Source organism: Lytechinus pictus, chromosome 1 (assembly GCF_037042905.1).
Source record: "Lytechinus pictus isolate F3 Inbred chromosome 1, Lp3.0, whole genome shotgun sequence".
In the NCBI taxonomy this organism is placed as follows: domain Eukaryota; kingdom Metazoa; phylum Echinodermata; class Echinoidea; order Temnopleuroida; family Toxopneustidae; genus Lytechinus; species Lytechinus pictus.
In genome coordinates, this window is record NC_087245.1 from 33,824,278 (window position 1) to 33,850,206 (window position 25,929).

The following is a 25,929-nucleotide window of genomic DNA, read 5'->3' on the forward strand; positions in this document are numbered from 1 at the left end:
TTTTTTATTGTATTTCAATTTTATTTTTTGTTCACTCTTTATGTATGTCTTATATTTATTTGTATTTAAATGTATCATGGTGGTGCCCCACCCACAAGTTTTTTTTTATATGAAAACTTCCAGGGGCTCCCAATCCCATGTTTTTATCTAATTTGTATATACCTGTATTTTTATGATTGATTGATTGAAAAAAAAATTGAATTGAATTGAAAATTGAAAAAAATTGCATTAAATTGAATTGAATTAAATTGAATTATGAGAGCATTTCAACTTTTCATATAAACTGGAACCAGAGACAAATCATTTCGGGAAGATTACACATAATGAGGTCACATAACCATATACTTTATGAAATTGCCCAAATATCAAATAAAGCTATTGTTTTATTATTTGGAATATGAAGTGAATCTGCTGCTCCTCTTATATGGTATATACCATTATTAATAGTTTATTTTCTTGTTTTTGATTAAATAACTTGTTTTTTATGAGAGTAAATTTTGCTTATATGATCATTTCATACGAAAAAACGTCACTTGAGATGTAACTTGGCATTAATTCATTATATTTGTTGTGTTTAGAAGTCATAATTAAATTAAATATTTTATTAATTGAAATTTGAAAATCACTACAGATTGATATAACTATTCAAATCAAAATAATAAAAAAATCAAAGAAAATTTTGAGTATTAAATACCATTCTCCCTCTTGCGCAGGGTTACTGACTCTCGTGCCATAATGACACTCCCTCCTTTCACTTCATTGTCTTGAGCATCCTTCTCATTCAGACCAACCTTACAGCTTTTCATTCTTCAACATATCTTTCCATGCAACCTTCAGCATTTCTTTTCCACTTGTGCCAACTCCCAGATCCCATGATCACTTCACAGGTTCATTATCTTCCCTCCTCAACACATGGGCCATTCATCTCAAACTACTTCCTCAACAGTTTCTTCTTAGCCTAACCTTTCCATGAGCTTACCTGTGTCCTTTCTACCAGATATTTGAATGCTACTCATCTTCTTTCGACCACAGCTCTTTCTGTTCTAAAGATTCCTTTATTCTATTGTCTTAAAATTCAATTAAAAAAAAAATTGATCAAGCAATTCATGTTTCGGCCGTAGATTTATTTATTTTTGCTGCTACCCTTTCAGTATAATACTTAATTATTGTTCCTGTTTGATTATGTCATGTTTGTTCTATGAATGTTTTTGTTCTTATGCTGATAAAAGTAAAATGAGTCGAATTAAATGTAGACTTGGTTTCTTGTATGTGAACTTCCAGGGACCCCAACACAGTGGATACAATGTCAGCCTTTGAATCAGCCGTCCAATGGGCCATAGATGGCAAGTTCACCCAACAAGATATTGATGAAGCTAAGCTTTCAGTCTTCTCAGTAGTAAGTCTATGGGGTTGCAGACCTCTTAATTATTCTGAATCTTGCAGCTATGGTTACTATTGTAAATACCATGGAAACCTTAATTGTGATTGACTGTTGGGTCATGTTACCATGATATAGTGTAGTCGCTATAATGGCATAGTTACCAAGTAGCTCTCAATGAAGCAGTTCCCCTAAACTGTAACCTTTCCAAGCTATTGGTTAGTGGTTACATGACTTTGCCCCTCTCTGTACTGAGTACACACAGATAAGATATGAAATGCAACCATTTTATGTAATCATTTTTTTGCTGAAATGTGGTATCTTCCTAAACTATGAAATATCAAATTATTGTATGAATTCAAAAAATTTTAGTACACAAATATAAACCCCTCAAAAAAAGTTTGGAAATCTGAGTTTGGCCATTAATTTCTCCCAACTCCCGATTTTACACAATGCATATTTGATATCATTCAAAAGATCATTTAATTCTCTTTAAAATGACATAATGCTGGTTATGATCATGTCATCTTGAAAAGAGCATGATTACAAAGTGTGCTATGAGGTCTGAATTAAAAAGCTGCAAAACGAGCAGAAATAGTCATGAATTATATGAAAATACATTTATATATAGTGGCCCAAAATTTGGGAATTCTCTTCACCCTGATATCCAGCTTTCCCCTTCTCTTAATTCTTTTAAAAGAAAATTAAAATTAATTTTGTTGCAGTCTTACAAAACCCCACATTGATTCCTTTACCTCTATGATATATTTATTTATTTATTGTTTACCTGTTTACAGGTTACCCTCGGTGATTGTGTTAGATTGACTACACTTCTCTCATTCTCTCTCTCTCCTCTCTCTTTGCCTTTCTCTTCATTTCTCCCTTCTTCGGATTTTCGCAGTTTGTGCAGCAATGTTTGTTTATTTTTACTCTGATTGTGTGTCTTATCTTTTGTTGTTGTTGTTTTGCTTTGTTGTGTCTTCATGTCTTTGTTGTCTCTGCTTCACCTTTAATATTTATTTCATTTATTATAATTATTTGTTTTCATATCTTCATAATTATTTTTTTATATCTTTATTTCATTATCTTTTTTGTATTGCTGCTTTTTTGGCCCATATAGATTTAAGTGTTATACGTTATACTTTTTTTTTCTTTTTGAGTGGTCCACCCTTTACAAGCTTTGCTTTTTAGTGGGCCACTCCATTTTTCCAACATACATGTATCTTGCATATTATTATCAAATTGGAAATATTATCTTCTGTATCAAGTGTATATTTTTTATATTTGGTTTATTTGAATATTTATGTCATTTATATTGTCTGATGTTATGTTTTATATATCGTTATTATTGCATTGTAAAATTTGTTGGAAAAATGAATAAATAAATGAATGAATGAATGAATGAAGGGTCAATACAGAACATGATTCTTTTTGTCTGTGTCAATAGAGATGGAAATCCATTAAAATCAAGCCCCTGCTTCTTCATTTTTTATGTTTTGTTGTGGTTTATGTAGTGATGGTTCTGTGAGATAAAATGGTTTGAGTCGTGGTTTGAAATACCCATACATGTTTGTTTGTTACGTGTTTATTTGTGCAGAGGTGTGTTTGATTCCATGTTAATGTTGATGTTAAGGTGCATGAAAACAATTAAAAGAAACCGCTGAGAAACTCACTCATCACTACGGAAAATATTGTGTCATTTTGCAGCTTTTGAATTTTGACCTTGCCCCACATTTCAAGGCACTGCACCTCCATGTGAACCATAATCATATCATGTAGGGCATCATTTTAAAGAAAATTAAATTATTTATTTATTGATATTAATAACACATTAATAAAACCGAGGAGGAATTATCGATCAAAGTCAAAAGAGGGCGCTGAGAAACTCACTCATCACCACGGAAAAAGAACAGTGACTTTCAATATTGTGTCATTTTGCAACTTTTGAATTTTGACCTTGCCCCACATCTCAAGGCACTGCACCTCCATGTGAACCATAAACATATCATGTAGGGTATCATTTTAAAAATAATTAAATGATCTATTTATTGATATTAATTAAACATTGATATTTACTAAAAGCGAGGAGAGATTGTCGATCAAAATCAGATTTCCAAAGTCTTTTTGAGGAGTTTATATTATCATATTAATTCAATGTACATTCATAAATCATTCGTAAATTTGTGTGGAATTTTATTTTTTTTAATTGTTAAAATCATATGGAGCGTAAAGGTGTATGTTTTTTTTTTGACACATGGCATGAACATGCCCAGTGACAAAGGTCAGCAATATTTTTGTGTGATATAAAATGGAATTCAATGAATTTTGAACAGGCAAGAGACGTTCTTTTTTTTTCACTGCAAAACTATGGAAAATGTTATTTGTTAAAACCTTGTGTATTTTTCTTTGTCCAAACTCGTAAAAAAATTCATGGCATCACAAAAAACATGATGTCATGAGTTTTTTCCCTGCATGAAGCAAACAAATAAAGGTATAGTTGTCAATCACTTATATATCTTATTACATGTACTCAGTATGTAAAATGTAAGTGCAATAGATAATCTCTGACTGCAGACTGTTTTGAAAGTTATACCCAGATTTTATACTCAATGTACAGGGGTGTGAAAGTTCATTTTTTAACTGATTTCAGCTAATTTTGATTTTGATTTTCAGCTCATTATAAATTTCATCTGTACAAAAGAATGGGAGATCTTTCAATTTCAGCTTCGTTAAACACTCTTTTGAGCTCTTGTCACTCTCAGTCCTGTGTATAATATAAAAATAATGTAAAATAGCATATGTATTTGATTGCCTCCATAAATAAAATTGCTGAGAGTTTGTCCATTTGATAAAATAATGCAGGCCATAAACCAAGGTGATGTTTCATAAAACTGCAAGTAAAGACTGAACTATGACACACCAAGTGGTTTTCTCACTTTCAAATGCATTATTCACTGGTGCTCAAATTGCATTGGTTTAGTAAATCCTAGATTTACCTGTCCTGGTTAAGTTCAGGTTAAGTTAACTCAAGGTTAAATTGCATTGCTTAAGTTACCCCTAGGTAAACTTTCATTGATAAGTTTACTTTGGCCAAACGTTTATCGAGATAAAAAATGACCTGTTAGTAAGGACCACTTATGCGCAGAGATGATATTTACTATTCTTGAATATGTGATAAATGTATATTTTGAGCAAGTTTGCAAGAACCTGTCTCTAATTACCACCTGCCGTAACGTAAAGGCAAATTTAAATCTTTGGCGTTCTTTTTAGACAGTTTCAACGGCACCTACATAGTTAGAAATCCAAATGATTTTCTATGTAATATATTAAAAAGACCTATTGCCTATATCGGCGTCATCTTTCTGAATAATATTAGAAAATGCACCGAGGAATTGAGTCAGGGTGAAACCGATGATGCCACCTGCGACAGCATCCGGAATATAGTCTTCAAGGAACTTGAGCTGTGGGTATAAGGCTGTAACCTGTCCTGGATCTCCCTTAATGAGAAAGAATATGAGGCATGGTACCAGGTCATCTCCGCCTACTTGGTAATCATCGACACCCATTTTACCTGTTGATCATAAAGAAAGTATCAGGAATAATGATTACCAAAACCAGACACCAAACCGTCTTGACTGATATAGGAATTAGAGTGTGCATGGTAACTATATAGAAGGCAGGGTCTTGATTTAGAAAGAGAAGTGAGCAATGAAAAGAGGACTTATTTAATAATCAGAGAACAGATAGATTGCTTAAAGAAATTTGGTTGCCGTTTTAATTACCGACCGTACATCAAGTTGGTGAAAGTGGAAAAGATATATCATAATACAATATAGTTATAATATCAGTGAATAACTTGTAACACTTACGTGAGACCTGTTCTTTGACCGACTCAGTCAGAGCTTGAAGACACATGACCAACAAGCGAAGCTTTGCCAAAGGAAACCTTTCTTGTAATACCATCCTCAGACAACGGTATGGCTGGCTGAACATCTCTTCAAAACTCAAGGGTCCTTCCAGCAAACTGTTTGTGCTATACCTCTCTTGTCCAGGATTAGGAAGGGTGCCCTGTCCTTCAGAACGACCGTTTCGAGATTCTGTCATGATGGCAGAGAGATTGTCGAGATGTGGCGATAAATGTATCACATCACGCAAGAATGGGTACAAGTTTTCCATCTCCTCAACCAGATTTGATGTCACATATATATGTGATACACTATCTACACATTCAAGTTGATGTTCCGCTACACTATCGGCACCTATACCCCACTTTGCCACCTGGTTACCTTGTTCATCTTGATCGTATTTCGACCAGTCTGTATACAGATCTTTCCCTGACTTTATCTCTCTGTAGAAAGCCTGCCTATTGAATCCATGCCTTGATATTGAGGTCAAGTCTTTGCCTGACACACAAGAATCGTCTTCTTCAGAAGATGTTGGATCGGTTTGCGTACGCTTTTCTATCACAGACACATGTGAGATACTGTCTGCATTTTTTTCGCACTCCCCTAAATCTTCACAGCTGGCATCCTCTTTTACCTTCTGGCTACTGACCCGACGAAGATCTTCCACTGTCGTTGATTCTCTGTTAAACTTGTGTATAGATGATGGGACAGACAGTGGCCTGATGGAATCTTCATCAGCAGCCTTCTCTGTGATTTGTGGTGTAGAGATTATAAGAGAAGACTGGCCTGTCTCAATGACTTGTAGACTTCTTCGCTTCCTTTTCCTGGGATCATCTTGTGAGTGGCGCAGCTTTACCTCGCTGTCATATTCGAGCTGTATGAATGTGGTATTGGACATTCATGATTAAATAATGCATTTTATATTTCTTTATCTTTATCCGTCACAGCATGCATATAAATATGACCCTAAGTTAAATCTTTGCTTTACTTTTCTCTGTCCGTTTTCCCCTATTTCTCATGCTTTTACTTTCGTTTCCCCAAAACTCCCCTAATTTTGTGATTAAACATCACAATAGAGTGGTAAAATATGGATTTCAGTGGCGGCACCTAGAGGAAGGGGGGGGGGTGTTACACCCACAAATGTAATAATCGCCCACAAATGTAATAACGCCCACAAATGTAATAACACTTTACCCACAAATGTTATAACGCCCACAAATGTAATAACACTTTACCCACAAATGTAATAATTTCACCCACAAATGTAATAATGCACTTTACCCACAAATGTAATAATTTTTGATCGCCCACAAATGTAATAATGACTTTACCCACATATGTAATGAATTTGAAGGGATTTTTGCCGAATCCGTTCTAAACTAAAATCCTATAGTAATGCGTTCATATTGCAAAAAAGTGCAAAGTCTTTTTTTCCAGACCCGGTTAATCAAAAATTATAATATAAGTCCAAAGTCTTTTATTTCAGACCCGGTTGTTTAAAAAATCATAATATAAGTCCAAAGTATTTTTTTCCAGACCCGGTTATTTCAAAAATTATAATGTAAGTCCAAACTAAGATACGATAATGATATTCCAGTGGAAAAAAATGATAATCGAGCTTATTCTTTTCTCCAGACCCAGTTAATCAAAACTGGTGGAATTAATGTCTTTGTTGTTGTTTTACCTTATACGGTGCGTAATGTGAATATATGCGCTAAGAGTAAATTGAGAATCAAGTCTTTTCTCCAGACCCGGTTACTTAAAACTAAAGACTAAAACCCTTTACCCACAAATTAAATAATTTCACCCACAAATGTAATAATGCACTTTACCCACAAATGTAATAATTTTTGATAGCCCACAAATGTAATAATGACTTTACCTACAAATGTTATAAATTTGAAGGGATTTTTGGCGAATATGTTCTAAACTAAAACCCTATAGTAATGCGTTCATATAGCGCAAAGTCACAGTCTTTTTTCTCCAGACCCGGTTATATAAAACATTTAAACAATCTTCCAAATAAAGATCCCAAAATTAATTCTTCTTAATGTTGAATAACATAGAAGTTTAGGGTAGTCTTTCCTACAGACCAAAATATTTCAAATAGAAAAAAAAAATGATAAATAATAATAAACAAAAACAAAGACCCCACGATCTTATTAATGTTGAACAAAATGCAAATATAGCGTAGTCTTTCCTCCAGACCCAGTTAAAAAAATAATTAAAAACACAACAACATCTACAAAACAAAGACCCTGCAATCTTATCAACATTGAATAGCATGGAAACATGGTGTAGTCTTTGCTCCAGACCCAGTTATTTCAAAATAGGAAGTTATAAGAAACAATAAAAACAAACAAACAATATTAACAAAGAAAACAATATCATTGATGTAGAATAACGTTGTTGTTGTTATCTTGGGTTTTAAGGCGTGTATCATTCAGATATGAATATTAACGCCAATGATTAATTTGCCGTTTTTGTTGTATGCGTTATCACAGGGTTTTTATAGTTTGGAAGATGCTGGAGTCTAAGTTTTAAGATTAATGTTTCTCTTAATTTGTATGTTTAAGAGAACTGGGTGTGGGGTAAAGACAACACTCTAAACCCAAGCATTTTAACTGGGTTTAATTTTGAAGATTGGTCTTAGCTTTGTTTTTTTTCTTCAATATTTGTTTATCTTTTAAGTAACCGGGTCTAGACGAAAGACTAAGCATAATACTCGTATTATTCCACAAAAATAAGAATATGACAAAGTCTTATGTTTTTAAGATTGTTTAAATTATTTCTTAAATGACTCGGTCTGGAATAAAGACAACGCTCTAAACATGTGCTTTTTACATGGTCTTAATTTGGAGGATTGTTGGTTCTTAGATTCGTTGCTGGGGCTGGGTTTTATTGCTTTTTTATTCTTGAAATAACTGTGTCTGGAGGAAGTCTACAATCGATCTTCATGTTATTCCACAGTAATTAAATTATTGGGTATTCGTTTTAGAATATTTGTAAAAACTATTTTATTTTTTTTCTTCAAATAATAACCAAGTCTGGAGAAAGAATGTTAGCTTTACTCATGCATTATTACAATGTTTTGTAGGGGTCTTAGTATTATTTATAAAAAAAACTGGGTGTGGGGTAGAGACATATTTTTTTACTGGGTGTAACTTTTGGAGATTGGTCTTAGATTTGAGGTTTTTTAATTCATTTTTTAAATAACCGGGTCTGGAGGAAGGAGTACGTTTTAAAACTCGTGTTATTCCACAAGAATAAGAATATGATAGGGTCTTACGCTAGAAGATTTTTTTTTGTAGTTTATTTAATGATTAGGTCTGGAATAAAGACAACGCTCTAAACCTCTTTTTAAAACAGGTTCTTAGGTTGAAGGATTGTTTGGTCTTAGATTTGGAGTTTTTTTATTATAACTATTAGCGTTATTTTGAAGAAAAAAAATGGGTCTGGCTGAAAGACTAGGCTATATGTCCATGTTATGCAGCATTAATAAGATTATGGGGTCTTTATACTGTTTTTGTTGTTGTTGTTGTTGTATTGTTATTTATAATTTTGGAATAACAGGGTTTTGAGAAAAGACTAAGCTCGATTTTCATTTTTATTCCACTGGAATATTATTATTGTATATTAGTTTGGACCTATATTATAGTTTTTTAAATAACCGGGTCTGGAAAAAAGACTTTGGACTTATATTATGATTTTTGAATTAACTGGGTCTGGAAAAAAGACTTTGGATTCATATTATAATTTTTGAATTAACGGGGTCTGGAAAAAAGACTTTGCACTTTTGTGCTATATGAACGCAGTACTATAGGGTTTTAGGTTTAATAACCAGGACTGGAGAAAAGACTACGCTTGATTCTCAATTTACTCTTAGCGCATATATTCACAATACGCGCCATATAAGTTAAAACAACGACAAAGACATTAATTCTACCAGTTTTGATTAACTGGGTCTTGAGAAAAGACTAAGCTCAATTCTCATTTTTATTCCACTTGAATATCATTATCGTATCTTAGTTTGGACTTACATTATATTTTTTTAATAACCGGGTCTGGAAAAAAAGACTTTGGACTTATATTATGATTTTCGAAACAACCGGGTCTGGAAAAAAGACTTTGGACTTATATTATAGTTTTTGAAACAACCGGGTCTGAAATAAAAGACTTTGGACCTATATTATAATTTTTGATTAACCGGGTCTGGAAAAAAAGAACGCATTACTATAGGATTTTAGTTTAGAACGGATTCGGCAAAAATCCCTTCAAATTCATTACATTTGTGGGTAAAGTCATTTTTACATTTGTGGGCGATCAAAAATTATTACATTTGTGGGTAAAGTGCATTATTACATTTGTGGGTGAAATTATTACAAATTATTACATTTGTGGGTTAAGTGTTATTACATTTGTGGGTAAAGTGTTATTACATTTGTGGGCGTTATTACATTTGTGGGCGTCATTACATTTGTGGGTGCAACAGGGGGGTCGGTCAGAACCTTTGCTGCCTAGAAAAAGATAGTGGGCAGAATCCATCCCCCCCCCCCCTCTATATTTTTCACGATTAATCCAACGAGTGAAAATTTTTCAACCGCGCCGCTTACTGACTTTTTACTTTCAAATCTCGTTCAATTTTTTAGACCAAATTTGCGATGCCCGAGTACGCGGTTACGAAATTATTCAACATTTTGTAAGTGCACTGCATGTCAGACTCAAAACTGCTCAAAAACGTGAGTTCATGTACAATTAAATTCAATGCAAATTGCGTATTTAGCCAAAATTCGTAAATGTATCATTATTTCTACTTTTACTGATTAAACTAAATTACTTTTGTCTTGTTTATCATCAGGGTCTTATTTACCAAGTATGATAATAACTGATGTAGAAATAAAGCAAACTGAACAAAAGACTAACAATTTGTAACAGACTAATACCGCTTTCAGTAACTCACGATTCTTCGTTCCGCATCAAGCCCAAACTTACATAGTCGGCACCACGTACATGATGTAATAAAAATCGCGTTCAGTAACTATAGCAGAGCCGCTCTACCTTTATGATCACCCATTCTAAAACTTGGGCACATAAGGGGTAGCTTTCATCCTCTTTTACCTTCTGGTTACTGACCTGACGGAGACCTTCCAATGTCGTTGATTCTCTGTTAAACTTGTGTATAGATGATGGGACAGACAGTGGCCTGATGGAATCTTCATCAGCAGCCTTCTCTGTGATTTGTGGTGTAGAGATTATAAGAGAAGACTGGCCTGTCTCAATGACTTGTAGACTTCTTCGCTTCCTTTTCCTGGGATCATCTTGTGAGTGGCGCAGCTTTACCTCGCTGTCATATTCGACCTGTATGAATGCAGAATTTGACATTCATAATTAAATAATGCATTTAATATTTTAAAAATTTATCAATCACAGCATGCATAGAAATATGACCCTAAGTTGAACATGCCTTACTTCTCTCTGTCCTTTTACCCCATTTCTCATTCTTTTACTTTCGTTTCCAAAACACTCCCCTAATTTTGTGATTAGTCATCACAATAGAGTGGTAAAATATGAATTTCAGTGGCGGCACCTAGAGGAAGGGGGGGGGGGGTCGGTCAAAACCTTTGCTGCCTAGAAAAAATGTATAGTAACAAGCATATAGTCTTTAAGCTGTCACAAGCAGCTGTCAAGTAATTTAAAAATTCTCTACTGTTTAAATCTACACATTTTCTCATTTGATTGCGAAACTCTTTTGGAAAAATAAAAAAAAAGGGTTTCAATCATAGGGGAATTAGGAGAGCTCCCCAGTTTGAATCTATGTCCTCTATTTGTCCACCCTACTTTATAAATCGTGGTACCTCCACTGATGAAGTTGTGCTGGGATACCCGACCCCCGACTACGGATAAGGAATTTAATGGTTTTAAGTGAGTAGCCAAAAAACTGACAACTATGAGGCCTCTCAAATGGACTTGGTGGGATTGGTGAATGCCTTGCTGTCAATGTCGATGCTGCCACATCATCCTTTGTTTGGAACCTGTGCTGCCGACACACAAAAGCTTTCATTACTCATTTCCCCCCTACATATAATTACGATGTTTATATTTTTGATAATTTTAAATGGCTTAACACCTGCAGCTGGACACTTGGAGGGATGCACTTTACGGGTTGGTCATCAGGGACATCGCTCTGATCCGTTGCTTCAAGATCCACATCATTGAGGAATGGGTAGAGGTTTTCCATCTCCCTAACCAGATTTGAAGACACAGATTGATAGGATGCACTATTCTGCTCTAAATCTTCACCGCTGATAGCCTCATTTTGGTCATGATGTTTATGCGTATCAGCTGCAGCTCCTTCTGCTTGGTTGATGGAGCCTTGCGTTGATATTGAGCTGGTACCTCCGGTAGATATACCATTATATTCTTCTATAAATGATATTGGATCAACTTCTGGAATTCCAGACTGAAGGATATCAATGACCCTTTCACCACTCAAATTCATGTTTCTTGGATCAGCTGAAGGGAGGAGCATCTGAAGTTGCTTTGCATCAGCATCATATGCGAGCTGCAGAGAATTATAATGTTTTGACATCATGATCTGAGTTATTGTATAACGTCTTGTGATGTTCATATAATAACATCAACAAATGTTATTTTTAAAATGTGGTTCATGAACCACATTCTCGCCTGATTTCGCAATCAAAATATGCGATATGATCTTTTTACGCATAGATGACCTCTGACTTAATTACCCAATAACTATCTGTACCAACTGTGATCAAAATTGATCTAGAGATAAAGAAATGAAAGCAAGTTTCTACAACCTTTTGACCCCTAGATGAGCTTTGACCCCATCACACTCATGAACAAGCCTGTGTTATTACCCGAGGATCATATGTACCAAGTGTGAACATAATTTATGCACAAATAAAGAAATGAAAACAAGTTTAACAAAACATTGACCCTATCGTCGTCAATAATACACATGTGGTATTACCCAAGGACCATTCAAACCAAGTGTGATCAAAAGTGATGCAGAAATGAGTAAATGAGAGCAAGTTGATCAAAAACTTAAAGGATGGATATGACCTTATATCATTTGACCTTTTGACCCCTAGATGATCTTTGACCTGATCATTCTCATGGGCTCACTGTCACATGTATTATTACCTAAGGGTCATATTTACCAAGTATGATCATAACTGATGTAGAAATAAAGAAATGAGAGCAAATTGAACAAAAAACTAACAATTTTGTAACAGACTAATACCACTTTCAGTAACTTACGATTCTTCGGTCGGCTCTGCTACTGTGTCTCACTTTTCAACCAAACTTGGGTTGTATAGATGTACTACGGGACCGACATACGTTATGGTGCAGTTGGATGTCACATAAGGTCAAGGGTCATTTCAGGTCAAATGTTAAAGTTTACGTGCGAGACTCTCTTATGATACATAACTCTGCAACCATGTCTCACTTTTCAACCAAACTTGGGTTGTAGATGCACTAGTACGTGACCTACATGTATGGTACAGCCAGAGGTCACATGGTAAGGTCAAAGGTCGTTTCAGGTCAAACTTTAAAGTTTACCTGCAAGGCTCTCGTATGACAAATAACTTTACAACCGTTACTCACTTTTCAACTGAGCTAGGGTTGTATGCACTGAATGGATCTGTATACATGGTGCCGTCGGAGTTCATGTAACAAGGTCAAAGGTCAATTGAGTTCATATGTTAAAGTTGTTTTGAAATGTTGAGTTTTCCTTTTCTCTAAATTACACTTAGTAGGTATAAATATCCAACTACTCCCCTTTTATGGTATTTATCTATCCACGTTTAAAAGATAACGACACAATCATGACATTTCCTAAGGAATTTTATGGAACGGTGACTCACCACATAAACCTTTAAAATATCTGATAGCGTTGAGGAGAAGAATAAGGCTTCATACGATGCCCAAATTTCTGTTTCAATTTGGTTATTCCATAGGCCCAGAAGTTCAGTCATCTTTTCAACAACCTGATATCCAATTAAGAAAATCATGAAATCATGGCATTTCTATTCAACTGGGTCATATACAATCGGCAATTGGGTAATATATGAGTCAGGAAAATGTCCCATAACTTGAAGTTATGAAGTATGATATGAACATTTAATCATTGATTTATTGATATGTCGTGGTATAGACTTATCCTCTCTGCATATGTTGGTACCATTTTCATAAGGATCTTTGCAGGCATGACTGACTACGAGACAATGTCCTAAAGGTCGTAAAATTTCAGTTGCGCCAAGTTGCTGGTGAAGATGAAAAACAAGTTATTGCATGCAGAAAGACACCCATCATTCTAACCCTTGGACACATGACACATTACCTCTATCGCCCACACACATTCACCCATCCATTCATACTCCTTCTCCTACCCACAACGCGTTCTAAATACTTCATGAACTCTTCATATAGCAGTGTTTAAATTTCGTCATTTTCTCTAATCTCATTGGTTATTGGTCTTTTGTTGATCAGAAACGGCCGTTGCCCCATTGTTTAGCTTCAAAATGGCATGTCTGGTATGGAGGCACTTACCTAAGTTGAGCCCTTCACAAGTGTGGGTGGGTGTGTGGGAGATGTCGTGTGTGAGCCTGGTGATGTGTTGTTTAAGGGTGTGTAACGGTAGGTGTCTTTCTGTCTGCTTTGTTTCATTCTTTACCCAACAACTTGGCGCAACTGAGATTTTACGTACTTCTCTTTTTATACATATAAATATTTTATACATATAAATATATATATATACACACACAAACACCCTCACACGCATACCCGCTCACACACACGCACACATGTATATATGGTTTTCTTTCGGCACTATTGCTTTTATAGGGGAAATAAATTAGTTCAAATTATTCACCATATTTGCTAGTACAATGTAACACTGGGGTAGGTGTATTTATAGATGATAATGTCATTGATATGCTTAGGCCCATAGTTGATTCATTTGAATAAACTTACGGTGGACATCACCTTTAATTATAACTACCTACAGCTCCCACGTGATCTGATGGACTCGGCGACTCTTTAGTGGTAATAAAATATTATGAAATAAGTAGCATTATATTTGCTTACCTCTGAGAAGTGACTCCTTATTTTGAAGGTAGTGGTTTGGGCGCAAGATTGATAATTCGTTAATGTTGAAAACCCGTCCTTAGCTCCAGATGAGCGACGTTGCTTTGATTTCTAGTATAAGCATATATAATTAGGAAACGTCACTCTTATTCAATGATATACAAATTCTCATTTACTGTAAGAATGAAAAAAAATGTAGTCATAGTCTTAAAAAAGTCTTAAAGTTGGAAAATGGTATCATTAAAATATTAGTAAGTTGCGCTTTCAAGTGAAAGTTTTGATTGTTGCAGGTGCTACATGTTATTTAAAAATGGCCCTTTCATCTAGTTACTTTTACTTACATTGTTTTGAATAATAATAGTAATAATAATAATCCGCATTTATATAGCGCTAAACACATCGGAACGACGTCTCTAATCGCTTTGCAGAAATAATATTATCACCCCGGTCATCGGATCCTTGCATGCCCGCATATAATGTATGTACCTTCTCCACTCCCTGGGGAGCATTCCAACAAGAGTTCCAAGACCAATTGCTAAACGTACTACATAGGCTTTCGCATCATACCGGGTACCCATTTAACACCTGGGTGGAGAGTGGCAAATTGTAGATTGACGCCTTGCCAAAGGACGCTAGGCCATGGTGGGATTCGATCTCACGACCCTCTGATTACAAGGCAAGAGTCAGAACCGCTACACCACGGCGCTTCCAAAGAAAATAATGTAAATTTTAGAATTAAAATGCATTGTATTTCTTCCATTTTCCCTTCTCAAAGGAAAAGGAACGAAGGGGGAGAAAGGGAAGGGAAAAGGGAAAGGGAGAGATAAGGATAAGGGAAGAAAGGAGGGGGAAAAGAAGAAAAGGGAAGGGAGAAAAAAGTGAAAAATATAAAAGGAAAGGAAGGGGAATGCGAGAGAAAAACAGAAGAAAAAGAAGGGAGATGGGAAAGAAAAGGAAGGGGAAAAGAGAGAAAGAAAAAAGGGGAGAGAAAAAGAAAAGGATATAGCGAAAAAGAAAAGAGGGAGAAGAAAATTTTCAGGCGAGAGAAAAGAGAAGGAAAAGGTAGAGAGAGAAAAGGAAGGGAAAAGAAGAGAAGGAAAAAAAAGAAAAGGGAAAGGGGAAGGAATGGATACGAGTAGAAAAAAGGGAGAAGAAAGGGGACGAAAAAATAGAAAGTGAAGGAAAAGATAGGAATGGGATAAGAAAAAGTGGAAGAGAAAGGGAAATGAAAAGAGGAAAGGGACAAATAAAGATGGGAAGAAAGATGCCCAAGGAGGAGAAGACCCCCCCCCAAAAAAAAATATATATATATATAGACTTGAAACTCAAACTGTTGACTTGAATCTCGAAATTTAGACTTGAAACTCGAACTGTTGGCTTGAAACTCCTAAGTTAGACTTGAACTTGAAATTTAGACATGAAACTCGAACTTTTGACTTGAAACTCAAAATGCAGACTCGAAACGCGAAGAAATAAAACACTTTCAGAACTGAATCACCCAACTTACCAGCCTTGGTCTCGGTGTAGTATGTTCGGAGAGAAAGTTTATTGAGGTTTGATTGCATGTATCCAGCACTTCAAGAATCAGAGAATGATGTGCCATCTTCATCGTGATATCGCTCCGCAATTTCTTCACCAAAGTGTAAAAATAAGAAACAGGTTTTTGCTTTTGAGCTTACAGTTTCTAAAGATATAAAATGTACGTGTTTGGAAAATGAAGAAAAAAAAATCAGTGATTATCTGAGTCTTAATTGTTATTTAGAGGTCCGATTTTAACCAGGTTTTTGCGATGCCTGTCTATCCGAGTCAAAATTGATGAATGTAAATTGTATTGGGTTGCTTCATCCTAATGATACTATCGATTCAGCTTTTGTAACAACATTTTACACCTATAATTCATAGTAACCACATAATTTATGTAGTAATTTTCAAAATAATTTGAGAGCTGGTACGATATTAAATGAACTTGTCCTATTTGCATGACAGATTTCATGGGTCTATATTGTATTATGTAGGCATTGAGGGGATGGAAGGGAGAGTATACTAGATTGTCGAAATCTGTGGGGGAGATGCCTTATCCCTCATCAAAATAGTCAACCGCTGTGTATACCCGTATATAAAAACACGAGTTTTGGATTAAAAAAAGAACAATGAAATTGATATCCATGCGGCCCCACAATATATATATATATATATATATATATATATATATATGTGTGTAAAGTTATACATGTACAACAGCTTTGGCAACTCTTTTATTTAAATATTGTAAAGAAATGGATGAAGAGAACAATGGTAGGCGTAGCTTAAATCAAGGTTCCCCAGAGCTATCTACCCTTTGGAAAAATTGGTGATGCCGAAAAAATGTCCCTGCCGGGACAATAGGATCTGACAATAGGATCTATCTGACGGTCAATAGGATCGGGGTCGCCCTAGCCACTAACCCGTCTCTGTGGTCTAGTGGTTAAGGCACCGGCGTTCAAAGCTGGGGGCCCGGGTTCGATTCCCGGCAGGGACATTTTTTCGGCATCACCAATTTTTCCAAAGGGTAGATAGCTCTGGGGAACCTTGATTTAAGCTACGCCTACCATTGTTCTCTTCATCCATTTCTTTACAATATATATATATATATATATATAGATAGATATATATATATATATATATATAGAAATTTTCCTCACCTCTGGTCTACCAATGGTTTCGCGCCTCGATCACAGGCGGCTCATCAGGACACTGAAGCTAGTTGGATTTGGTGGGGGCCCACGGTTGGGGCAATGGATGCATTTCACGGTCCGGCGGTTCTTTGTTCCTTCTTTTGTGACGGCATGTACTGATTAGTTCGGACCTTCGGTTGAGTGAGTTTTTCTTGTGAGTTGCGATAATGAGTTTTTCGTCTAAGCATAGGTTGCAGATTCCACTTCCCCGCATTGCCAAGTTGGATTTTTTCATTATTGCCCATTTTCCCGGGGGGGCCACTTCCATTCACGAGTGGATACCATGCGCGACCATGGGGTCTCAAAAAGCACCCTAAACACGTAATTTCCATATTCTGAGAATGCACCCCTTAACAAGTATTGGCGTCTAAAACCCTACCCTTAACAAGTATTGGAAATAAAACGATACTCTTGGCAAATATTTCCTGAAATGAACCCCTAAACAAGTACAGGAATGTTTTATTGTTACGGGTCCTTCGGTCTTCGTCTTTAATTTATTTGGTTTAGTACGACCCCACCTTCTAACACCTCGCGCAAATCGGACTCTAAAGTCTAAACACGAAGTGTTGGGGCAAAAAGGACATCCTTTATAAAACATTTTAATTTTGTTTTATCATCCCCGCAAATTCGACCCTAAACACGTAATTTTCCTAGCGAAATAGATACCCTTTTTTCATTATTTTTGTGATTTTGACACCCTTATCACGTTACGTACGTAACGTGCCCTATCGTGAAAAAGACATCCTTTTTACGTGTTTTTTTTGGTCGCGCATGGTATCCACTCGTCAATGTAAGTGGCCCCCCCGGGCCCATTTTAAATTGTATCGTTCCCCTTTCTTTTGTAGATCCCATATGTATTTAGATAGTTCTGTTTCGTTTTGGTATTTCTCGTTTCGGAAAGATTTTGTGTGGTTTCTGAATCTTTCTTTAAAAGTTCCCCCTGCTAGGCCAAAATACACTTTGGTGATTGCATCTCTTTGGCCGTGCGTGACAGATGCTTTGTATATTATCGACTTGGCCAGGCAGTTTCCCCGTAGAGGGCAGTCTTCCTTTACTCGGCAGTTGCATGTTTTTTCCGGAGGGTTCTCTTCTTCTTTTGATTTTCTGATGACTTTTTCGTTGTGTGATTTGATGATCGCATTTACGTTTTTCATGCAGCTGTAGCTAATTTTTACAGTATTTTTGTTAAAAATCTTGTGCAGTTTGTGTCCCTTGGGGAAATGCTTTTCGACTAGGTTGATGAATTTTCCCCCGATGTTGGTTTTGACATTACTGCTGTAGGGTGGGTTGAACCACGTGACGTTTCTTTGGCGTTTTTTCCTGGTTTTGTTGGGCTTTTGGTTTTTGGCGAATTCGATGTCACCATGGTAACCGCTGTTGCTCAGGGCTTCCTTGTATACCGGTGCTGCGGTCTTGAATTTTTCTTCATTTGAAGATAGGGATGAGATTCTTGTTTGTACTGATGTGGGAATTTGCTTCGTGATATATATATAAATACATATATAGATATATATCCAACTAGCTTCAGTGTCCTGATGAGCCGCCTGTGATCGAGGCGCGAAACCATTGGTAGACCAGAGGTGAGGAAAATTTCTACAACGCTCTGCTTCAGTTGAAACATCGAGCACTTTCCCTGAACTTGATACATCCCACTTTAATTTGTATATATATATATATATATATATATATATATTGTAAAGAAATGGATGAAGAGAACAATGGTAGGCGTAGCTTAAATCAAGGTTCCCCAGAGCTATCTACCCTTCGGAAAAATTGGTAATGCCGAAAAAATGTCCCTGCCGGGAATCGAACCATCGAACCCATGGCGGCTTGTCATTGTTCGAAACCCACCTTCACCCGACAAAGGAAATTATAATTGGTATAGTGTCGAAAATTTGTCTATCTGACGGTCAATCGGATCGGGGTCGCCCTAGCCACTGACCCGTCTCTGTGGTCTAGTGGTTAAGGCACCGGCGTTCAAAGCTGGGGGCCCGGGTTCGATTCCCGGCAGGGACATTTTTTCGGCATTACCAATTTTTCCGAAGGGTAGATAGCTCTGGGGAACCTTGATTTAAGCTACGCCTACCATTGTTCTCTTCATCCATTTCTTTACAATATTTAAATAAAAAAGAGTTGCCAAAGCTGTTGTACATGTATAACTTTACACATTTGTATACGTTCCCCCTACGTGTACTGTATCAAAGCAATAGCTTTGATCCAGCTGAAGCATGGCGGCTTGTCATTGTTCGAAACCCACCTTCACCCGACAAAGGAAATTATAATTGGTATAGTGTCGAAAATTTGTCTATCTGACGGTCAATCGGATCGGGGTCGCCCTAGCCACTGACCCGTCTCTGTGGTCTAGTGGTTAAGGCACCGGCGTTCAAAGCTGGGGGCCCGGGTTCGATTCCCGGCAGGGACATTTTTTCGGCATTACCAATTTTTCCGAAGGGTAGATAGCTCTGGGGAACCTTGATTTAAGCTACGCCTACCATTGTTCTCTTCATCCATTTCTTTACAATATTTAAATAAAAAAGAGTTGCCAAAGCTGTTGTACATGTATAACTTTACACATTTATATATATATATATATATATACATGTATATAGTAAGCCCCCCCCCTAAATCAAATTGCTGTAACTTTCGAACGGAATATTTTTTAAATATGATATTCCTTAGGTGGTTTTCTACAGTCATTAAGCAACTCCTGGTGAAAAATGAAATTGATAGATTGAGTCATGCATGAATAATCAAAGATTGAATTATAATTTATAAATGACCATTTTGGAAAGTCACAAGGATCGTTTTTCAGATTGTGTAAATACAGAGTTGGGCAAAGGTTGTTTTTAGGTGAATTTTATGGTGTTAATGGTGTTTTACAACCATCATTTAACCACTCCACACACAATTTTGATAACGTATGTTTATGGTTGAGTGAGCACAATTTTTTGTGACCTATCAACATAGGGGTTTATGGTAGTATCCTCTACAACTTGTTAAAACGTGTTAACATTCGAAAATGTTGGTGGCTCCACCAATTACTCGGCTTCTCCCCATTTTAAAATTCTGGATCCACCACTGATTTGTCCATAAATTCAACTGATCCTGAGATATTGTTAGGAAAAGAATACATTTTTGCAGTGTAAAGAGTATTCTTTCCCAAGTTTTCGAATATGTTTGCTCAACCATGAAAATGTAAAAAGTTCGGAAAGTGTGTGGTGATAAAAATGATGGATGATAAAAACAACAGCAATTAGGTCACATTTGAAACCGAATTTGCCCCCATTATTTACTTTATTACCCCCTCAAAATGAGTCTGTGAGATTGAAAATGCCCCTTTTCATACTTCGATGCGTGCTCACTCATCCATAAATAAACAAATCGATTTCATTTTTGCACAAGATTCTGCCCATAGGTTGATAAACATTACTACCAAATGACATTGCTAAAGACAGCCTTGAAAAAAAAGTTCCACCATATTGAATAAGGGGTTACTTATTCGTAAACATATACACCCATAGTGTATACAATGTCTTTGAGAGAGGAAGTCAAAATTTTAACAAAAGTGAAATGAGGGTTTGTTTCATGGACAGTTTTTGTTACTTCTGACAACAGTTTCTTTTTCATGGAACTTCGCACATGGCTTCAGAATAACACTATCCAAAAGGTGCGTACACCAAAATAATCATTCGATACGGCACAGAGTGGGTCCAAGGCCTTGAACTTTCTCCTCATTTGCATAATTTTCGAATATTGTGTGCTCACTGAAGCATTAGACATCTGGATTTTCATGAAAATAAAATCAAATGAACTAGCAAGGAGGTTTGTGACAGATATCCATAGTTAGCAATTGCATTTTTTCCAATAACGTAAAAAAAGAGCTAATCACATTCCACATGTTCATTCAAGCGTGAATGTTTAATTAACCGCCTTTGAATCATTGAAGCGTGATAATTGGTCATAAACATAACGAAAAGAGTTGAGAAAAGATGTCAGTTCCCAAAATGAAACAATACTTGCCTGTGATATTTGAAAATCGTATTTTTGTTTTCATTAAATGTACATTGAACCGTGAAACGATAAGTATTGTTGAAGATACTCTTCCCAAAAAAAACTGTCATCATATTTGATCATTTTATCGATAGAAATGTGGAAAAAAAACAAATTATAGCAAATTTTGATTTGTGTTTATTCAACCGTAAAATTTATCCAAAAAAAGTTGTATCGTCCTTTAGAAAGTACTTTTTACAAGCCTTCTGACTATTTTTCATGATGAGAAAGTGGAATTAGTTCCAATAAAATGGAATCAAAGGCATGATATTTGGCTTGTGCATGACTGTTGAAAAGTGACATTTTTGTCTTCTTGTGGTGCTCACTGGAGCATGACAAAAAAATACGTCCATTACATTTACTCAGAGGGTAGCCTATAAGATTACCTACACGCTCATATAAAAAAATATATTAAAAACTCCCGTTGGTTCGGAAATTATGGATGTTTGTTTAAGGGGACTTACTTTTTTGTTGTGTATATATAAACAAATAATGCTGATGATAATGCGTTGATTGCCAATAAAAAAATGTATTGTTCACTCGAATTTTCGACGGTCCTCCGTCTTCTTCAGGAGTTTACGATGTGTGGTATCAGATCAATCAGAGTCACACATTGTACACATTGCAAACTCCTGAAGAAGACGGAGGACCGTCGAAAATTCGAGTGACAATAAAAACTTTATTGGCAATCAAAGTATTATCATCAGCATTATTGTGTTACCTTACTGAAGCCAATACGTGAAACTTTAAGATATATATATATATATATATTATATATATATATATGTTTATGGCTCTTTGAGAGCATTTGCTATTCTTTCTTCTCGATCTGCAGCAAAAAAAATGAATTTGATTACCTCGTCAACCTTCTGAAGAAGTGGCCGAGATGCATCCGACGTTGTATCTATGTACAGAGATTATACAGGAAACCTAATGAGAACGGATTGTAACAGTTCGAGGGGGCAATGGGCATCCTCATAATCTGGGTCAACAGCGAGGTTTGGCATATTAAACCTGATAATCGGTACAGGAGGTACCCCACCCCCAATGACAGACAATAGTAGGCCATGAACGTTACCTTTTGGCGTATTAAGCCACTCCCATATGGAAGGCAAAGACGCTCATTAAAGCCAACTACCTTACGTATGCTCTAGCAACCGCACGTAAGCTTTTTCTTAACCTTGCGTGAGCTAATGGACACATCGGCGAGCTTGATTTTGGGTGTTAAACATGAAAAGCATTCAACTTGTTTCGATAAAAGGGACTCTCTATGTTTAATGGAGGGGGGGGGGGGGCTACCCTACACGTTGATAAGATTTCACACTTCATATCTTACATCCATGAAACCCCTTCCTCTTATTTGCTGGAAGTATTTTGAATTACTTTGAAATTATCGAGAAAATGAGGAATATTCGTATCTTCGGTTTCAAAAATCTAAGTTGAAGTTAAACCGTCACGTTAAATTGGTATGATATTGTATGAGCCTTGATAAGACTCTTGTGAATCCAACTAAATAGGCATTCAAATAGGCCTATATACATTTGATGCTAACAATGCAAGAAGAAGTTATTGAATCGTGGATACAAGTGCTAAGAATGTATACCCAATACACAAAAAGTTACATTTCATTTTAACTAGTTTCTGAGGGTTCTCTTCAATTTAACTAATTTTCATTCCCACCCAAGCAGGTGTCAAAGTTTAGTGCTTATTTAGAGTGAATATAGTGCATAAATGGATATTTTACAGGTGCATTGATTCAAATTGAATCATATTTTTTTCAAATCATTTTATAACTAAATATTTATTATTTCCTAAACTTCAAGACTTTTTAAAATTAATATTTGGCCCTGGTTTTTTTTACCAAAAAGTCACTTCATTCAATATTCCCAAAAAGTGCTCACTAAAAATTTGGCCGAAAGTATTTAACATAATAGCTGATAATGGAGCATCATTGTCTTGTACCACCTTCAACAGTCCAATTTTCTAATATTCTTGAACCCAATTATCCCAGAGCTTGATGAACAAGCAACCATATTGCAATATCATCTAGTTGACAAATTAGTGGCCATATGAAACTGAGTCCGTGCCTCTTTCCATCACAAAGAATGATTCATTTTATTTTAATCAGATATTTTTTATTCAAATATGATTTTATTGATTTATTTTATATAATCTTACCATACAGTACTGGACCAACAATAAGATTTACTCCAAATATTGTTCTTAAAGAGTATATTATTAATCACAAAACCTTATTTAAAATATATAATAATAATAATAATTGAGGAGGAAATCAGAGACTGTTTTGAGACGAAACGTTAAGCCTTACTCGGGGAGGGGGGGGGGCAAAATTGTGCACAAACTTAGTTTGCAATAAGACGATATGGAAGGGATCCAGTCAAATTTAATATCATCATTCATTTCCCGTGTAAATTGATATTTCCCAATATTCAAATTTACACATGTAAGCAGTGCATCCAAGACGAAATAACAATACTGTTGAAAGTAGTGATGTTTGATGATCTCATCTCATCATAGCTGTAATTGTGAATATATATGAAAATTAAGAAAAACTATAAAGATTGAAACGCTCTTATGAAAATCTACACACCCGCCCGTCACATTTTACAGCGTTCTTTCTTGCAACAGCACATATTAAGAAGTGTCACTGAACATGACCATAAGTATATATAAATGCACAACTGAACATGAGTATAAGTATCTATAATTTTAGACGGCGATCTTTACTAGGATGCCTTATACAGCAAGGATTAGGAGAATAAACCTCTTACCATCTGACGGGAGATCTGAGAATGTTGAGTTACTTTGGGGGCTATTGTCCATGTTTCCACATCCGATATTTACGATTTCGCAATGTGAGTGAGAACATTTTAGTCTACCGATCGACTACGTTATTATGTAGTGCGCGGGTTGCGGTACACTATTCAATTTTATTATCATGTAATCATGTGAAAACAAAACAAAACAAAGTTCACTTATCGTAATAGAATGCGAAGAGTTGAGCATATTGTCTGCAGACATTGACCCTGACCCGATCAATAGACGGGTCAATATACGACCAAAATACCCTTACCCGGAACAAATTGCAACAAATGATTTTTTAACGGCTTTTTGTTCCGATCCCCAGTTTTCGATAAAGACATTCCAGCTATTCTTTGTTATGTGACGGGCATTTTCAATATATTTTCTGCGTTTTTTAATCCGTCCCAGTTGCAGTTGTGAAAATTCCCTAATTACTGCGGTGCAACTCTCAAGGCAGTAAGTAACCTTTATGCGTAGGTGTTTAATAATAATAATAATAATTAACATTTATATTGCCAACTGATAACCGTAACACAGAAGTTGCGTCGCATATCTAATATTATTATTATTTATATTCCTTCTATGAATATTCTTGAGTATACTTTACATAATAAATTATTGTTAAATTGGTCACGGTGCTCGGGGAATAAAATGTAATTCAACACTATTCTGCATGAATCTGCAGTGCATTTTGCTATTCATTGATGAAATGTGAACGAAGTATCGCATAAATATCGGTACATGAAAATGTCACTGTTTTTTTTCTGGCCACATCTGTCAGCCTATAAAAAAGGGGCGGATCCAGGTTTTTCCAAAGGGGGGGGGGGGCACATTTTCCATTGTAAAAATCTGACAATGAAAACTAAAAATGTTAAGGATTTCAACGAAAAAAAATTATTAAAAAAGTACATTTCAACGAAAAATTTTGACATTTTGTTTTTACTGCAGTAGTTCTTCACCGGACCAATATTACCATTAATTATCGAAAATTTCGAAAGTAATCATAAACATGAATGTTCCTGTGAAAATGGAAATTTTTAGAAAGTTGAAATCTTGTAACTCTATCTAGCAATTTGCCTATCAACTATTCGGTTTTGCTTTTGACTTTGGTTAAAGGTCGAATAATTGCACAAGACAAGTCAATATTCAGTAGGTCATGCGTTTCTTCCATTATTCTGCATTGGTACAATCTCCATTGGTATAGGTATAGTATCAAAATATAATTGAGTGATATCCTTCAAAAAATGGAACTTTAAGAACAGGTCTTTTGAATGATTGAAATAGCGATTTTATTTGAACATGGGTTGAAATTTTAAAGATACCCTTGTTTGAGAATTAGTGATGTACGTTATAAAAAATCTGCTATTATGATTGTTGGCATGTAGACAAATTTTACCGATGATAATACAAATTAACTAAATTGTCATGTTTACAGTGGCTTAACTACGGGGGGGGGGGCACGGGGCCACGTTTCCCCCCCCCCCCCCCCCCCCATCGGCTGGCCCAAAAAAAAAGAAGAAGAAATTATATTATATAATTGACTATGGTGACATATCATCTTTATGAATTCCTGAAAAAATAGTCCTTAAAATGTCCCTGTTTGGGGTCAATATATACAAAAATTTCAGCTCGCGCTTCGCGCACGCATTGTTTGTTTAGTAAGAGAAGTACATATCATCATTACAAAAGTTTGCTTATAATTTCCCCTTTTTGGTTTGAATATAAAAATTTTCAGCTAGCGCTTCGCGCTTGCATGATCTAATTTGTGAGATACATACATCTGTTTAATTGCACAGTCCTTAAAATGTCTCTATTAGGTCAGTATACCTGGCAAGTGAGGGCGCTTAGCGCGCCCTCTAAGTGTGACTCAAAATATGTACTGGTGCCCCCCCATGCCGTGACCCCAGCTTGTGTTGCACCCTTTTTATCGACGTGAACGTCTTTG

The 25,929-nt window shown here is 35.8% G+C and overlaps 1 protein-coding gene across 4 annotated transcripts; it reads right to left on the reverse strand.

Annotated features, from left to right (window-relative positions):
* Positions 1-3,582: 3,582 nt before the first annotated feature.
* Positions 3,583-24,218, reverse strand: LOC135155690 (uncharacterized). Of its 4 annotated transcripts, none has more exons than XM_064105625.1 (9): positions 23,954-24,101; positions 22,019-22,065; positions 15,905-16,027; positions 14,398-14,508; positions 13,176-13,298; positions 11,411-11,845; positions 10,417-10,641; positions 5,248-6,157; positions 3,583-4,949 (listed from the first exon to the last, which is right to left on the reverse strand). In XM_064105625.1, the coding sequence occupies exons 1-9, from the start codon at positions 24,003-24,005 to the stop codon at positions 4,705-4,707; spliced, it is 2,271 nt and encodes a 756-aa protein (XP_063961695.1). In that variant the 5' UTR covers positions 24,006-24,101; the 3' UTR covers positions 3,583-4,704. The 4 variants fall into 4 exon arrangements, with proteins under 4 accessions (XP_063961695.1, XP_063961700.1, XP_063961687.1 ...); XM_064105630.1 differs by having other exon boundaries at positions 3,583-4,875; positions 23,954-24,087; XM_064105617.1 differs by having other exon boundaries at positions 10,402-10,641; positions 23,954-24,087.
* Between the last annotated feature and the right edge of the window lie 1,711 nt (positions 24,219-25,929).

Bases quoted from the DNA above. Each gene is read 5' to 3' on its own strand.
- LOC135155690 (XM_064105617.1), bottom strand. From the start codon at position 24,005: ATGGACAATAGCCCCCAAAGTAACTCAACATTCTCAGATCTCCCGTCA. The intron at 22,066-23,953 runs GTAAGAGGTTTA...CTCTGTACATAG, and splicing joins CTCAGATCTCCCGTCAGATG to ATACAACGTCGGATGCATCT. The intron at 10,642-11,410 runs GTGTTAAGCCAT...GCATTCATACAG, and splicing joins CTCCAAGTGTCCAGCTGCAG to GTCGAATATGACAGCGAGGT.